The sequence below is a fragment of the Scyliorhinus torazame genome, chromosome 7 (assembly GCF_047496885.1).
Source record: "Scyliorhinus torazame isolate Kashiwa2021f chromosome 7, sScyTor2.1, whole genome shotgun sequence".
Lineage (NCBI taxonomy): Eukaryota > Metazoa > Chordata > Chondrichthyes > Carcharhiniformes > Scyliorhinidae > Scyliorhinus > Scyliorhinus torazame.
Genome location: NC_092713.1, coordinates 7,721,356 through 7,738,736, shown reverse-complemented (window position 1 = coordinate 7,738,736; position 17,381 = coordinate 7,721,356). Strand labels below are relative to the sequence as shown.

The following is a 17,381-nucleotide window of genomic DNA, read 5'->3' as shown; positions in this document are numbered from 1 at the left end:
GGGTGTCTATCGGACGGGGTTCCCGCTGCCACACTCGCCTTGCTGCGCTCCGCCTTGGGGCTGTTCCGAGGAGCCGCCATGTCCGGTCGCTGTGGAAACGGAGCAGCGCCCGCGCAGGCGCACTGAGCTGGGCGGTACCGACACGGCAGGTCCCTCCCGCCCGACCGACGCCCACCCGACGCCCACGGCCCCGCCCCTTTCCCAACGGCCCCGCCCCTCGCTCCCCGCGCAGGCGCACTGAGACACCCGGAAGCCATGGTGACCCCTGACGATGGCGGACGCGGAAAGGGTTCGGAGCGCGAGCCGGAGGCGCCTCAGAAACTTCCAGAGACTGAGAGGTACCCCCCCCCCTCCCCCCAGAGTCCGAGAAGTACCCCCTCTCCCCCCCCCCCCAGAGACCGAGTGGTACCCCCCCCCCCCCCCCCAGAGACTGAGAGGTACCCCCCCCCCCCCCCCCCAGAGACCGAGTGGTACCCCCCTCCCCCCAGAGACCGAGAGGTACGCCCTCCCCCCCCCCCCCAGAGACCGAGTGGTACCCCCCTCCCCCCAGAGACCGAGTGGTACCCCCTCTCCCCCAGAGACTGAGAGGTACGCCCTCCCCCCCCCCCCAGTTCTTTAGCAGAACAAAAGGTGATCTTGGTGAACACAAGTCGCTGCGGCAATGTGACAGGGTAGATTGCTGGGAGGATGGTTTTTCTTGTGGGGAATCTGGAACAAGTGGACACAGTTTGAAAATTTGGGCTCATTTAAGACTGAGATGAGAAGCAGTTTTTATTTCCCTCAAAGGGTCATTCGTCTTTGGAATTCTCTTCCAGAGAGAGCAGTGAAGGCATTTTTGGACAGACTGAGTCGAAGCAAGGGGGAGCGGGCAGGAATGTGGAGATGAATCCTCAACCTGGTTAGCCATGAACCTATCCAATGCCGGAGTAGAAGCAAGGGGCTGGATGGGTGACTCCTGCCCCTCATTCCTGTACTCTCATATGAGCAGGGAAATTTGGTTTGTTTTCCTGGTTGCTGATACATCTCCTGATAGCACGGTAGCATTGTGGATAGCACAATTGCTTCACAGCTCCAGGGTCCCAGGTTCGATTCTGGCTTGGGTCACTGTCTGTGTGGAGTCTGCACATCCTCCCCGTGTGTGCGTGGGTTTCCTCCGGGTGCTCCGGTTTCCTCCCACAGTCCAAAGATGTGCAGGTTAGGTGGATTGGCCATGATAAATTGCCCTTAGTGTCCAAAATTGCCCTTAGTGTTGGGTGGGATTACTGGGTTATGGGGATAGGGTCGAGGTGTTGACCTTGGGTGGGGTGCTCTTTCCAAGAGCTGGTGCAGACTCGATGGGCTGAATGGCCTCCCTCTGCACTGTAAATTCTATGTTTTCTATGACACCTGGCCATCGGCTGGCAGCCCGCGGATGTGTGTCCTGACTCTCTCTCCATCGGCCGGCGGCCCGAGGATGTGTGTCCTGACTCCTGGCCTTCGGAATGACGTTGATGAAGCACGAGCTTCCTCTTAAGATCATTTTTGTTTTTTTGCTCAGGAAAGGAGGTGACTCCTGGTGGGTTCTGGGACATTGTGGTCATTACAGCTGCTGATGGAAGACAAGAGCTGGTGTTCGAGCAGCAGATCCGCAACAAGCTGCAGAGCAATGAGCTTCCCCTCGGTGTACGGTATCACGTGTTTGCTGATCCTTTGGGGCCAAAAATCGGTGAGTGCTCCTGCTTTGTACAAAGTGATCAACTACAAAGTTGCTAAACCCTCAGTAATCATTTCTACTGCCTCAGCTGGACTATTATATCCAATTCTGGGCACTCCTACCGTTGACAGATGTCAAGGTATTGGAGAGAGTGCAGAGGAGATTTACCAGAATAGAATCGTGGATGAAGGACTTCAGTAAATTTGGAGAGGCTGGGCTTGTTTTCCCATGTAGAGCATAGAATTGCACAATGTTACAAGACCGCAACAGCTGTTTAGTCAAACAAAGAACAAAGAAATGTACAGCACAGGAACAGGCCCTTCGGCCCTCCAAGCCTGCGCCGAGCATGCTGCCCGTCTAAACTAAAATCTTCTACACTTCCTGGGTCTGTATCCCTCTATTCCCATCCTATTCATGTACCAGGGGATTGGAGAGTGGCGAATGTCGTGCCCCTGTTCAAAAAAGGGACTAGGGATAACCCTGGGAATTACAGGCCAGTTAGTCTTACTTCGGTGGTAAGCAAAGTCATGGAAAGGGTACTGAAGGATAGGATTTCTGAGCATCTGGGAAGACACTGCTTGTTTAGGGATAGTCAGCACGGATTTGTGAGGGGTAGGTCTTGCCTTACAAGTCTTATTGAATTCTTTGAGGAGGTGACCAAGCATGTGGATGAAGGTAAAGCAGTGGGTGTAGTGTACATGGATTTTAGTAAGGCATTTGATAAGGTTCCCCATGGTAGGCTTATGCAGAAAGTAAGGAGGCATGGGATAGTTGGAAATTTGGCCAGTTGGATAATGAACTGGCTAACCGATAGAAGTCAGAGAGTGGTGGTGGATGGCAAATATTCAGCCTGGATCCCAGTTACCAGTGGCGTACCGCAGGGATCAGTTCTGGGTCCTCTGCTGTTTGTGATTTTCATTAATGACTTGGATGAGGGAGTTGAAGGGTGGGTCAGTAAATTTGCAGATGATACGAAGATTGGTGGAGTTGTGGGTAGTAAGGAGGGCTGTTGTCGGCTGCAAAGAGACATAGATAGGATGCAGAGCTGGGCTGAGAAGTGGCAGATGGAGTTTAACCCTGAAAAGTGTGAGGTTGTCCATTTTGGAAGGACAAGTATGAATGCGGAATACAGGGTTAACGGTAGAGTTCTTGGCAATGTGGAGGAGCAGAGAGATCTTGGGGTCTATGTTCATACATCTTTGAAAGTTGCCACTCAAGTGGATAGAGCTGTGAAGAAGGCCTATGGTGTGCTCGCGTTCATTAACAGAGGGATTGAATTTAAGAGCCGTGAGGTGATGATGCAGCTGTACAAAACTTTGGTAAGGCCACATTTGGAGTACTGTGTACAGTTCTGGTCGCCTCTTTTTAGGAAGGATGTGGAAGCTTTGGAAAAGGTGCAAAGAAGATTTACCAGGATGTTGCCTGGAATGGAGAGTAGGTCTTACGAGGAAAGGTTGAGGGTGCTAGGCCTTTTCTCATTAGAACGGAGAAGGATGAGGGGCGACTTGATAGAGGTTTATAAGATGATCAGGGGAATAGATAGAGTAGACAGTCAGAGACTTTTTCCCCGGGTGGAACAAACCATTACAAGGGGACATAAATTTAAGGTGAAAGATATAGGAGGGATATCAGAGGTAGGTTCTTTACCCAGAGAGTAGTGGGAGCATGGAATGCACTGCCTGTGGAAGTAGTTGAGTCGGAAACATTAGGGACCTTCAAGCAGCTATTGGATAGGTACATGGATTACGGTAAAATGATATAGTGTAGATTTATTTGTTCTTAAGGGCAGCACGGTAGCATTGTGGATAGCACAATTGCTTCACAGCTCCAGGGTCCCAGGTTCGATTCCGGCTTGGGTCACTGTCTGTGCGGAGTCTGCACGTCCTCCCCGTGTCTGCGTGGGTTTCCTCCGGGTGCTCCGGTTTCCTCCCACAGTCCAAAGATGTGCAGGTTAGGTGAATTGGCCAATGATAAATTGCCCTTAATGTCCAAAATGGCCCTTGGTGTTGGGTGGAGGTGTTGAGTTTGGGTAGGGTGCTCTTTCCAGGAGCCGGTGCAGACTCAAAGGGCCGAATGGCCTCCTTCTGCACTGTAAATTCAATGATAATCTATGATTAATCTAGGACAAAGGTTCGGCACAACATCGTGGGCCGAAGGGCCTGTTCTGTGCTGTATTTTCTATGTTCTATGTACTTATCCTCCTAGTTCCACAGATTGGAGGGTAGCTAATGTAACTCCACTACTTAAAAAAGGAGGTAGAGAGGAAACGGAATTATAGCCTGACGTTGGGAGTGGTAAAAATGCAGGAATCTATTCTCTAAGCTTTCATAGCAGAGATCTTGGAAAACAGTGATCGAATCAGACAGAGTCAGCATGTATTTACAAAAGGGACAAATCTATTTGACAAATCTACTGGAATTCTTTGAAGATGGAACGAGTAGAATTGACGAAGTGGAGCCAGTGGATGTGGTTTATTTTGACTTTTAGAAAGCTTTCAACAAGGTCCCACATAAGAGTTTAGCATGTAAAATTAAAGCGCATCGGATTGAGGGTAGTGTATTGCGATGGATAGAAATCTGGTTGGCAGATGGGGAGGAAAGAGTAGGAATTAAGAGTTTTTTTCCAAATTGGCAGGCAGTGACTAGTGAGGTACCACAGGACCCCAGCTATTTACAATATATACTAATGATTTGGATGAGGGAATTAAAGGAAATATCCCCAAATTTACTGATGAGACAAAGATGGGTGGGAGGGTGAGCTGTGAGGAGGATGCAGAGATCCTTCAGTGTGATTTGGACAGGCTGAGTGAGTGGGCAAATGAATGGCAGGTACAGTATAATATGGAGAAATGTGAGGTTATCCACTTTGGTAGCAAATACGAGAGGGCAGATTATTATCTGAATGGCCACAAATTAGGAGGGGAATGTGCCATGAAACCTGGGTGTCCTCATACACCAGTCACTGAAGGTAAGCAGGCAGGTACAGCAGGCGGTAAATAGGCAAATGGTATGTTGGCCTTCATTGTGAGAGGATTCGAGTACAGGAGCTGGGATGTCTTGAGATGTTCCCAGTGGTGGGAGTGTCCCGAACCAAGCGTCAGTCTAAGGTTACGGGTAAATCTTTTAGGACTGAGATGAGAAATTTCTTCTCCCAGAGAATGATCGACCAGTGGAATTCGCTACTACAGGAAGCAGTTGAGGCCACAACATTGAATGGTTTCAAGAAGGTGTTAGATATAACATTTGGGGCTAAAGGGTTCAGAGGATATGGGGGAAAGTGGGATTAGGCTATTGAGTTGGATGATCAGCTGTGATCATAATGAATGGCGGAGCAGGCTCGAAGGGCCAAACGGCCTCTTCCTGTTTATTTTCTATGTTTCTGTACCAGAGTGTATGCTCCACGGGAGTCTCATTCCGCCCTTCTCCAGCTTATTCTGTCACCATATCCTTCTATTCCTTTTTCCCCTCGTGTGTTTATCCAGCATCCCCTTAAACATATTGATTTTATTCACCTAAAGCACTCCTTTTGGGAGCAAGTTCCACATTCTCACCACTCTCTGGGTAAAGAAGTTTCTCCTGAATTCCCTTGGAGTTTTTAGTCAATATCATATTTATGGCCCCTAGTTTGTGTCTAATCTAAAGGAGTAGGAGCAACATGGTCGCACACTGTTGCTTCACAGCGCCAGGGTCCCGGGTTCGATTCCCGGCTTGGGTCACTGTCTGTGCGGAGTCTGCACATTCTCCCTGTGTCTGCGTTTCCTCAGGATGCTCCCATTTCCTCCCACAAGTCCCGAAAGACTTGCTTGTTAGGTGAATTGGACATTCTGAATTCTCCCTCAGTGTATCCGAACAGGTGCCGGAATGTGGCGACTAGGGGCTTTTCACAGTAACTTCATTGCAGTGTTAATGTAAGCCTACTTGGGACAATAAAGATTATTATATTATAACACTTATAATATCACAAAGGTACTTCACAGGAACATTATAAAATTAAGTTTGCACCGAGCCACTTGTGATATTAGAATAGCTGAACAAACGCTTGGTCAAAGAGATCAGTTTTAATGAGCATCTTAAAAGAGGAAAGACCGGTCAGAGAGGCAGAGCCATGGAGGGAAATAATTCCAGAACTTTGGGCTCGGGCAGCTGGAAGCACTGTCCCCAGTGGTGGAGTGATTAAAGGAAGGAGAAATTATATTTCCTCTTCACCATCAACTACGTTGCCAACTCTTGTGACATCTACAAATTTTCCAATCATGCCTCCCACATTCAAGTCTGAACCATTAATATAGCCAACAAAGGGCCCAACGCTGAACCTTGTGGAGCACCACTTGGAGCTGTTTACCATTCGCAAAAAACATCCACTTTGTTTCTTGTCACTGAGCCTATTTTGGATCCAACCTGCCACCTTCCTTTTATCCTGTGAGATCTCACCTTTTCTGGCCAGTTTGCCATGTGGGACCTTGTCATACTGAAATCTCAATCCTTAGTGTTTCTCCCTCAAAAAAATGTTGTTATGACAGTAAGACACGATCTTCTCCTAACAGAATCATGCTGACTATGAACCCGTGCCTTTCTAAGTGACAACTTGTCCTGTCTCCAATAATTTGCCCAGCACCAAAATCAGACTGACCGGCCTATAGATTTCTGTCAATCTCTCACGCCCTTTTAAAATAATGATGCAACATTCCCAAACCTCTGATCCTCTGGGGATTGCAAAATGATCCTTGTTGCTTCCTCGCTGGCTTCCTTCAGCAGCCTGGGATACAAACCATCTAGCCCTGATGATTAATCAACCTTCAAGGCTGCCAGTCCCTCCGGTGTTTCCTCCCTCACTATGCTTATTGTATTTAATATTATCCACTCCTCTTTAACTAGAATGTCTGCGTTATCCTTCTTAATGCAGAGAAGAGACAAAAGACTCATTGAGATGCCTCCTTAATAATAGATTCTGGTATTTTCCCTATGACAGATGTTAGGGTAACTAGCCTGCAGTTTCTGTTTTCTGTCATCTTCTGTTCTTGAATAGAGGAGCTACACTCACTAATTTCCAATTTGATGTACCATTTCCAGAATCCAGGGAATTTTGAGAAGTTTCATTCAGTGTTATACTATGTTATGGTCCAGGGTTTAGAGAACCCCAAAATGGATCATGGAGTTCACCTGACCCACAACTTTTAATAGATTTTGGTTCTGGGGAACACAAGGGCCCACTTTACAGGTGTGATGCAACAGAGAACTAAGAGTATTTTTAAAGAAAAGCAATGTTTATTCTATGAACCCAGTTAACATTTTATAAACATACAGTGAACATCTTAGCAACCATCAATTCAAATACACCCCCCCCAAAGAATACAGTACTCTATAAGTAACCCCTAAATCTTTCCTTTTAACATCCATAAGACAAAAACCCTTTTTACAGAAGGACAGCAGGTTTAAATTCTCTATTGAGAGCAGTTACCACTTTGAAATCACCAAATGAACATTCTTTAGCTTGCAGAGATTCATACACACCTTCCTGTGACTACACCTTCTCCAAATCTAAAACTAAACTAAACGGAGCCACAAAGCAGCTCTTCAGCTCAAAATGAGAGTGAGAGACAGAAAGACAGCCCAGCTCCACCCACATTCTGCCATCACTGCTGCCATTTGAGAAGCACACATTTCATAAAGGGACTCTTGCATGACAACTATCTCCGCAACAACTTCATGTAACACCCTAGGATGAAGTTTGTCAAGTCCCTGGGGACTTGTCAACGTTTAATTCTAATATTTTTCTCAGCACCCTTTCCCTGGTGATTGTAATTGTTTTACGTTCCTCCATCATTTTCCTCACTTGAATTTCAAATATTTCTGGAATGTTATTTGTGTTGTCTACCTTGATGGACACACTATCTGTTCAACGATTTCACCATTTCCTTATTTATCATTAATTCCCCAGATTAGAGAGGACCTGTCCTCATCCCATTTTCTCTTTCAAAAGAATAAATAAAAGTACAGCCTGGGAACAGGCCCTTCGGCCCTCCTAGCCTGTGCCGATCATGATGTCCTAACTTTAAAAAAAAAACACTTCTGCCCTTAACTAGGTCCGTATCCCTATTTCCTCCTTATTCATGTACCCACCCAGGTGCCTCTTAAATGTTGCTAATGTGCTGCTTCCACCACATCCTCTGGCAGCGCGTTCCAGGCACCCACCACTCTCTGTATGAAAAACTTACCCCGCACATCTCCCTTAAATTTTCCCCCTCTCACCTTGAACCTGTGCCCCCTTGTAATTGACACTTGCACCTTTGGAAAAAGTCTCTGGCTATCCACCTGTCTATGCCTCTCATAATTTTGTAGGCCTCTATCAGATTCCCCCCTCAGCTTCTGCCTTTCCAATGACAACAATCCTCGTTTATTCAACCTCTCCTCATAGCCAAAACCCTTCAGACCAGGCAACATCCCGGTGAATCTTTTTTGCACTCTCTCCAAAGCTTCCACGTCCTTCTGATAATGTGGTGACCAGAATTGAATGCAATGCTCCAAATGCGGCCTAACCAAGGTTTTATACAGCTGCAACATGATTTCCCAACTCCTGTACTCAATGCCCCGGCTGATGAATGCAAGCACGCCATATGACTTCTTAATCATCTTGGCCACCTGTGTTTCCACTTTTAGGGAACTGTGGACCTGCACGCCCAGATCCCTCTGTGTGTTAATGTTCCTCAGGGTTCTGCCATTTACAGTATAATTCATACCTAGATTTGATCCTCCAAAGTGCATCACCTCACATTTGTCCGGATTAAACTCCATCTGCCATTTCTGTGCCCAAGTCTCCAATCTATCTATATCCTGTTGTATCCTCTGATAATCCTCGGCACTATCAGCAACTCTGCGAAACTTTGTGTCATCCGCAAACCTACTAATCAGACCACCCACATTTTCCTCCAGACCATTTATACATACTACAAACAACAGAGGTCACAGCACTGATCCCACTAACTACAAATCTCCATTCAGAAAAGCACCGTTCCATCACTACTCTCTGTCTTCTATAACCGAGCCAGTTCTGTATCCATCGAGCCAGCCCACCCCGAATCCCATGTGATTTTAGTTTTTGTACCAGTCTGCCATGTGGGACGTTGTCCAATCCAATCAAACGCCGTACTGAAGTCCATATAAACTACATCCACAGCCCTTCCCTCATCTATTTTCTTTCGCCACCTCTTCAAAAGACTCAATCAAGTTGGTGAGACATGACCTTCCCCATACAAAACCATGCAGCCTGTCACTAACTAGTTCATTTTGTGCATCTATCCTGTCACTTATCCCAATTCATGTTCACTTATCCCAACTGAAATTTCCTATTTTGGATAAGGTAAATAGGATGACTCCCCTACCTGCCTGACTCTCTGAATGGAAAAACTCTTTGAAATAATTTGATTTACAATGAGATTGTCCAGTCAGGGAGTGGGATGTTCAGCCCAATCGTTCCCCTCTGCAACATATGGAGCATTACAGAATGAGCAAGGACCGCAAGTCATGTTTGAGTATTAATGGCTCAGAGGTTGGACCAAATAAGAGGATTGCAGGAATGTTGTTCATTCGTATGTGTTTTTTCACAGGAAACGGAGGGTCAACACTCCATGCTCTTCACCGATTAGAGGAACTCTATGAAGACAAGTTGGATAACTTCACCATTCTTTTAATTCACGCAGGTAAATATTGAAAGTCTTTCTCTCCGGGTTAGAAGAGTAATTGTTTGAATTAAGCATGGGATACACTGAAGTAGTGAGCTAAGTTTCAACTCCCTGCCTCTGGACTCCAAACAGATGGGCTTAATGTCTTTGGTATTGATTATACAATTCTAAGGTTAAAGAAGTTTCTCATTATTTGGACAGGCTGTACTGGATATCGAAAGCCAGCCTTGGCTCAGTGGGTAGCGCGTGTAAGGGCTGGAGAAGGTTACAGAGAGAGGGAGGGTGTTGGGTCTGAAGGGGGTTACAGAGATCAGGAGGGGTGTTAGGGTCTGGAGGAGGTTACAGAGATAGGGAGGGGTGCAAGGGCTGGAGGTGTTTAATAATAATCGCTTATTGTCACAAGTAGACTTCAATGAAGTTACTGTGAAAAGCCCCTAGTCGCCACATTCCGGCGCCTGTTCGGGGAGGCTGGTACCGGATTTGAACCCGCGCTGCTGGCATTGTTCTGCATTACAAGCCAGCTGTTTAGCTCACTGCTAAACAGAGATAGGGAGGGGTGTAGGGACTGGAGGAGGTTGCAGAGATAGGGAGGTGTGTAGAGGCTGGAGGAGGTTACAGAGATAGGGAGGGGTGTAGGGTCTGGACGAGGTTACAGAGATGGAGAGGGGTGTAGGGGCTGGAGGTGGTTACAGAGGTAGGGAGGGGTGTAGGGGCTGGAGGAGGTTGCAGCAATAGGGAGGGGTGTAGGGGCTGGAGGAGGTTGCAGCAATAGTGAGCGGTGAAGGGGCTGGAGGAGGTTACAGGGATAGGGAGGGGTGTAGGGGCTGGAGTAGGTTACAGGGATAGGGTGGGGTGAAGGGGCTGGAGGAGGTTACGGAGATGGGGAGCGGTGTCTGCTCTGGAGGAGGTTACAGAGATAGGGAGTGGTGTCGGCTCTGGAGGAGATTACAGAGATAGGGTGCGGTGTCGGCTCTGGAGGAGGTTACAGAGATAGGGATTTGGGGCTGGAGGAGGTTACAGGGATAGGGAGGGGTGGAGGGATTTGAGAAAATGACTGGTGCATCAGTCCATATTCTGGACATGTTTGCATTCCGATGCTATGATGTGATTTCTATTTTGTTGTAGGAGGCTATAGCCAACGTTTGCCGAGTGCCAGTGCATTGGGGAAGATTTTTACCGCTCTGCCTCTGGGCAGTCCTGTTTACCAAATGCTGGAGCTCAAACTGGCGATGTACATCGACTTCCCCACCCACATGAAGCCTGGGGTCTTAGTGACCTGTGCTGATGACATTGAGCTCTACAGCATTAGTGAGACTGAGGCCATATGCTTCGACAAGCCCGGCTTCACTGCCCTCGCTCATCCATCCTCCTTATCCATTGGCACCACGCATGGTGTCTTTGTGTTGGAGCCAGGCCGTGTGCAGGGCATTCAGAAGGAGCTGGAATATAAAGCCTGCCACCGCTTCCTGCACAAGCCCTGTGTGGAGACCATGCAGGCGTCAGGGGCAGTCTGCAGGGCAGACCACGGTCTCGAAAGTGGTGGGGACACTGAGATGGATTTTGTCTACACAGACAGCGTCTACTACTTCGATCGTCCAACAGCCAAGCGGTTGCTGGCAATCCTTGGAGAGATTGGCACCCTCGGTTGTGAGATTGATGCCTACGGTGACTTCCTTCAGGCTCTGGGGCCTGGTGCCACACCAGATTACACCAAAAACACAGCCAATGTCAGCCAGGAGGAAAACCAGCTGGTGGCACATCGACAGAAGATCTTCAATTGTCTCCGAGGGACTGCACTTAATGTGGCCATGCTGAACAATTCCAAATTCTACCACCTGGGAACTGCCCAGGAATATCTGCACCATTTGACAACAGACGTGACCCTGAGAGCACATCTTGGGCTGCTGTCTGACCCCAGTGGACTCGAGCAGCTCTGCCCAGAGAGTAGCGGCCAGGTTCCGTGCATCATTGAGAGCCTAGTGGGGCCGGGGTGCGATGTGTCTCCTGGCAGCGTCATCGAGTACTCCCGGCTGGGAGCGGGCAGCTGTGTCGGCACCAACAGCATTGTCAGTGGGTGCTGCGTAAGAGAGAATTCCACCATACCCCCCAACACCTTCCTGCACTCGCTGTGCATCCCAGGGGGCTTTGTCACTGTGATGTTCGGAACAGGAGACAACCTCAAGTACACAGTCCCCTCACCGCTCGAGATTCACAAGCTGCGGCTGCTAGGCCTCGATTTCCGAGAGGCTGCCGTGCGCCTGGGCCTGAAGATTTCAGAGCATCTTTTCTCAGACAGCGGGAGAATCCGGCCCAGCCTGTGGAACGCCAGGATCTTCCCCACCCCACGCGCGACAGCCGAAGACTCGGTGGCGTCTGTCCTGGAGATGATTGAAGCACTGAACGGAAAATCAGTCCATCGGTTGCCGCATGATGTTCAGTTGCTTTCCATCGAAGAAATACTCCAACACAAAGATGTGATGCGCATGCTAAATTTCAGAAAACAGCTCACTGAAGAAATTAGTCAGAGAAGACATACCAGGGAAAAAATAAATTAAAGGCTTTATAATTAATTGATTGTATCCCAAAGTAGGTAGCAAGTTGCAAATAATTCACTATCATATGGAATGTGGGAGGAAACCGGAGCACCCGGGGGAAACCCATGCAGACACGGGAAGAACGTGCAGACTCCGCACAGACAGTCACCCGAGGCCGGAATTGAACCCGGGACTCTGGCGCTGTGAGGCAGCAGTGCCGTTTCTACTTTCGAGGGACTCTGAAAACAACAGGCCATAAATATAAGATATAAATTGAATAGAGAATTCAGGGAAAACATCTTTAGCCAGATAGTGATCGGAATCTGGAACTTGCTACCACAGGGAGCGAGTGGGGTGAATAACATAGATGCATTTGAGGGAGAAGCTCGATAACCCCGTGCAAGGATCAAATAGAAGGATGTGGATTATAAGGACTAGCTCAGACTGTTGGGACCAATATAACCTTTTCTATCTTCCATATATCGAGTTATCTTTCTTGCTGTATCGGAATTAGTTATATCGGACAAAAATGTCAAAGTTTTCCGATGACACAAACGTGAATAGTACAGTTTTAACGGGGGTGAAGGAATAGAGAAGCTTTGGGATGCACGTGTAGAGATCGTTCAAGGTGTTGGGATAAGTCTTTTTTTAAACAAAAGCATATGGGATCCTTGGGTTTATTATTTGAGGCATAATGTACAAAAATAAAGAGGTTATGCTAAAACTTGACAAATCGCTGGTTGAGCCTCGGTGAGAGTATTGCGTCCAATTCTGGACACCAAGCACACTGAGAAAAATGTCGATGCTTTCGAAAGAGCGCAGAGGAGATTTACTAGAATGGAACCAGTGATGAGGGACTTCAGTTACGAGGGAACAGGACTGAAAATATATATTTTTTCCTGAGTACTCTCTATTTTCTCGAGGGCTACTTTATTTTTGGAGGTGACTTTCATTCTCACTCCTTTAGGTGATGCACTCACAAAGTAACATTCCCGCCTGTAATTGTGATGAGAATTTTTCCGGTTTTCTTTGGCTAGATGAGATAGCACAAACACAAAAGTCTGTATATTTTTATTTATGTATATATATTACTAAACCTTTCAACTTGGAATCGACAAATAAGGTGTTTTTATTCATTTGTCATAAATAAATATCCCATACTCCATTTCCAAATTGTAAATTCTGTAACTCTTTGGCACAAGGTAACTAATTGGGACCGAGTCCCACAACGGCAGCCACTTTTAAAAATTAATTGCAAATTATTAGCACCCTCTGGCATTCATTGGCTTTGTTCTGCGAATTTCAATTTCCAATCCCCTTGGAACGTCCATGCAGAGTGAGTGCCGACAAACGCATCAAGACACTGATTTCCAGAGGTCCAGCTGTGCATCAGATTCTGCGACATCAGATACCGGTTGAGCATCCCTTATTTGAAATGCTTGGGGCCGAGAGTGGTCTCGGATTCTGGAGTTTTTCGAATTGTGGAATACCTGTACAGGTATATAGAACAGCACAGTACAGGCCCTTCAGCCCACGATGTTGTGCCGACCACTTATCCTAATCTAAGATCAACCTAACCTAAACCCCTTCACTTTACTGCTGTCCAAAAGTTGCTTAAATGCCCCTAATGACTCTGACTCCACCACCTCTGCTGGCAGTGCATTCCACACACCCACCACTCTCTGTGTAAAGAACCGACCTCTGACATCTCCCCTATACCTTCCTCCAATCACCTTAAAATTATGTCCCCTCGCGACAGCCATTTCCGCCCTGGGGAAAAGGTCTCTGGCTATCTACTCTATCCATGCCTCTCATCACCTTGTACACCTCTATCAAGTCACCTCTCTGCCTTCTTCGCTCCAGTGAGAAAAGCCCTAGCTCCCTCAACCTTTCTTCATAAGACATGCTCTCCAGCCCAGGAAGCATCCTGATAAATCTCCTCTGCACCCTCTGCAAAGCATCCACATCCTTCCTATAATGAGGTGACCAGAACTGGACACAATATTCCAAGTGTGGTCTAACCAGGGTTTTATAAAGCTGCAGCAAAACCTCGCGGCTCTTAAACTCAATCCCCCTGTTAATGAAGCCAACACACCATACCCCACCTTAACAACCCTATCAACGTGGGTGGCAACTTTAAGGGATCTATGTACGTGGACCTCAAGATCCCTCTGTTCCTCCACACTTACAAGAATCCTGCTCATTTACCCTGTATTCAGCATTCAAATTCGACCTTCCAAAATGAATCACATCACATTCATCCAGGTTGAACTCCATCTGCCACCTCTCAACCCAGCTCTGCATCCAGTCAATGTCCTGTTGTAAACTGCAACAGCCTTCGACACTACAACTTTAAACTAGCAAGTTGGGGGGGGAAGGGAAGTGTAAAGCTATGGACAGTACAATGGTTAATGGAGATCAAGGCAGCAGGTTACGTGACAGGTTATGTAGAGATATGGGTTCAAAGACAAGGAAAATTAGGAGAAAGGGTAAGAGGAAAAATAAATTGCGAAAAGTTACTGATCAAGGTGTTAGGATTCATAACAAAGACATAAAAAACAGCATAAGTGTACTTTACCTGAATGCTCGTAGTATATGAAATAAGGTAAATGAGTTGATGGCGCAAATCATCGTGAATGACTATGATTTAGTGGCCATTACTGAAACATGGTTAAAAGATGGTCACGACTGGGAGTTAAATATCCGAGGGTATCAGACTATACGAAAGGATAGAATGGACGGTAAGGGCGGTGGTGTCGCTTTGTTGTTTAAGGATGGCATCCGGGCAATAGTAAGGGATGATATTGGTGCTATGGAGGACAAGGTTGAATCAACTTGGGTGAAGATCAGGAATAGTAAGGCGAAAAGGTCACTGATAGTAGTCTATAGGCCACCAAATAGTAACAGGATGGTCGGGCAGGCAATAAGCAAAGAAATAATGGATGCATGTAGAAATGGTGCAGCGGTGATAATGGGAGATTTTAATCTGCATATCGATTGGTTTAACCAGGTTGGTCAAGGCAGCCTTGAGGAGGAGTTCATAGAATGTACCCGGGATAATTTCCTGGAACAGTATGTAATGGAACCTACAAGGGAACAAGCGGTCCTAGATCTAGTCCTGTGTAATGAGGCAGGATTGATTAATGATCTCATAGTTCGGGATCCTCTTGGAAGGAGCGACCACAATATGGTGGAATTTAAAATACAGTTGGAGGATGACAAGGTAAAATCAAACACTAGTGTTTTGTGCTTAAACAAAGGTGATTACTAAGGTAGACAGGGAGCAAAGACTTCATGGTGAAGCAGTTGAGGAATAGTGGAGAACCTTCCGAGCGATCTTTCAGTGTTCAGAAAAGGTTCATACCGACAAAAAATAAAGACGGTAGAAAGGGGAAAAATCGACCGTGGATATCTAAGGAGGTGAGGGAGAGTATCAAATTGAAGGAAAAAACATACAAAGTGGCAAAAAATTAGTGGGAGACTAGAGGACTGGGAAGTCTTTAGGGGACAACAGAAAGCTACTAAAAAATCCATAAAGAAGAGTAAGGTAGACTATGAAAGTAAACTGGCTCAGAACATAAAAGCAGATAGTAAAAGCTTCTACTCTACAAATATATAAGACAAAAAAGAGTGGCTAAGGTAAATATTTGTCCTTTGGAAGATGAGAAGGGAGATTTAATAATAGGAGACGGGGAAATGGCTGAGGAGCTGAACAGGATTTTTGGGTCAGTCTTCACGGTAGAGGACACAAATAACATGCCTGTGACGGAAATAAAGATATGATAGGTGAGGACCTTGAGATGATTGTAATCACTAAGGAGGCAGTATTGGGCAAGCTAATGGGGCTAAAGGTAGACAAGTCTCCTGGCCCTGATGGGATGCATCCCAGAGTGTTAAAAGAGATGGCGAGGGAAATTGTAAACGCACTAGTGATAATTTATCAACATTCACTAGACTCTGGGGTGGTCCCAGAGGATTGGAAAGTAGCAAACGTGACACCACTGTTTAAAAAAAGGAGGTCGGCAGAAAGCGGGTAATTATAGGCCGGTAAGCTTAACTTCGGTTGTAGGGAAAATGCTGGAATCTATCATTAAGGTGGAAATAGCGGGGCACCTGGAGGGAAATTGTCCCATTGGGCAGACGCAGCATAGGTTCACAAAGGGTAGGTCGTGTCTGACTAATTTGGTAGAATTTTTTGAGGCCGTTACCAGTGCAGTAGATAACGGGGAGCCAATGGATGTGGTATATCTGGATTTCCAGAAAGCTTTTGACAAGGTGCCACACAAAAGTTTGCTGCATAAACTAAAGATGCATGGCATTGAGGGTAAAGTGGTAGCATGGGTAGAGGATTGGTTAACTAACAAAGCAGAGAGTGGGGATAAATGGGTGTTTCTCTGGTTGGCAACCTGTAACTAGTGGGGTCCCTCAAGGATCAGTGTTGGGCCTGCAGTTGTTCACAATTTACATAGACGATTTGGAGTTGGGGACCAAGTGCAATGTGTCAAAGTTTGCAGACGACACTAAGATGAGTGGTAAAGCAAAAAGGGCAGAGGATACCGGAAGTCTGCAGAAGGATTGGATAGGTTAGGTGAATGGTCTAGGGTCTGGCAGATGGAATTCAATGTTGCCAAGTGTGAGGCTATCCATTTTGGGAGGAATAACAGCAGAATGGATTATTATTTAAACGGTGAGATGTTAAAACATGCTGCTGTGCAGAGGGACCTGGGTGTGCTGGTGCACGAGTCGCAAAACGTTGGTGTGCAGGTGCAACAGGTGATTAAGAAGGCTAATCGAGTTTTGTCTTTCATTGCTAGAGGGATGGAGTTCAAGACTAGTGAGGTTATGCTGCAATTGTATAGGGTGTTGGTGAGGCTGCATCTGGAGTATTGTGTTCAGTTTTGGTCTCCTTACCTGAGAAAGGACATATTGGCACTGGAGGGAGTGCAGAGGAGATTCACTAGGTTGATCCCAGAGTTGAGGGGATTAGATTGTGACGAGAGGTTGAGTAGACTGGGTCTGTACTTATTGGAGTTTAGAAGGATGCGGGGGGATCTTATTGAGACATATAAAATTATGAAGGGAATAGATGGGATAGATGCGGGCAGGTTGTTTCCACTGGTCGGGGAAAGCAGAACTAGGGGGCATAGCCTCAAAATAAGGGGAGGTAGATTTAGGACGGAGTGTAGGAGGAACAAAGAACAAAGAACAAAGAACAAAGAAATGTACAGCACAGGAACAGGCCCTTCGGCCCTCCAAGCCCGCGCCGACCATACTGCCCGACTAAACTACAATCTTCTACACTTCCTGGGTCCGTATCCTTCTATTCCCATCCTATTCATATATTTGTCAAGATGCCCCTTAAATGTCCCTATCGTCCCTGCCTCCACTACCTCCTCCGGTAGTGAGTTCCAGGCACCCACTACCCTCTGCGTAAAAAACTTGCCTCGTACATCTACTCTAAACTTTGCCCCTCTCA

At 46.7% G+C, this 17,381-nt stretch overlaps 1 protein-coding gene across 1 annotated transcript; it reads left to right on the top strand.

Annotated features, from left to right (window-relative positions):
• The first annotated feature begins 237 nt into the window (after window positions 1-237).
• Window positions 238-13,078, top strand: fpgt (fucose-1-phosphate guanylyltransferase). The gene is made up of 4 exons (XM_072510294.1): window positions 238-338; window positions 1,538-1,705; window positions 9,297-9,389; window positions 10,497-13,078. The coding sequence occupies exons 1-4, from the start codon at window positions 272-274 to the stop codon at window positions 11,924-11,926; spliced, it is 1,758 nt and encodes a 585-aa protein (XP_072366395.1). The 5' UTR covers window positions 238-271; the 3' UTR covers window positions 11,927-13,078.
• Window positions 13,079-17,381: the final 4,303 nt, after the last annotated feature.

Coding starts and splice junctions, on each gene's coding strand:
- fpgt (XM_072510294.1), top strand. CDS start 272: ATGGCGGACGCGGAAAGGGTTCGGAGCGCGAGCCGGAGGCGCCTCAGA. Junction 339..1,537: donor AAACTTCCAGAGACTGAGAG/GTACCCCCCCCC, acceptor TTTTTTGCTCAG/GAAAGGAGGTGACTCCTGGT. Junction 1,706..9,296: donor TCCTTTGGGGCCAAAAATCG/GTGAGTGCTCCT, acceptor GTTTTTTCACAG/GAAACGGAGGGTCAACACTC.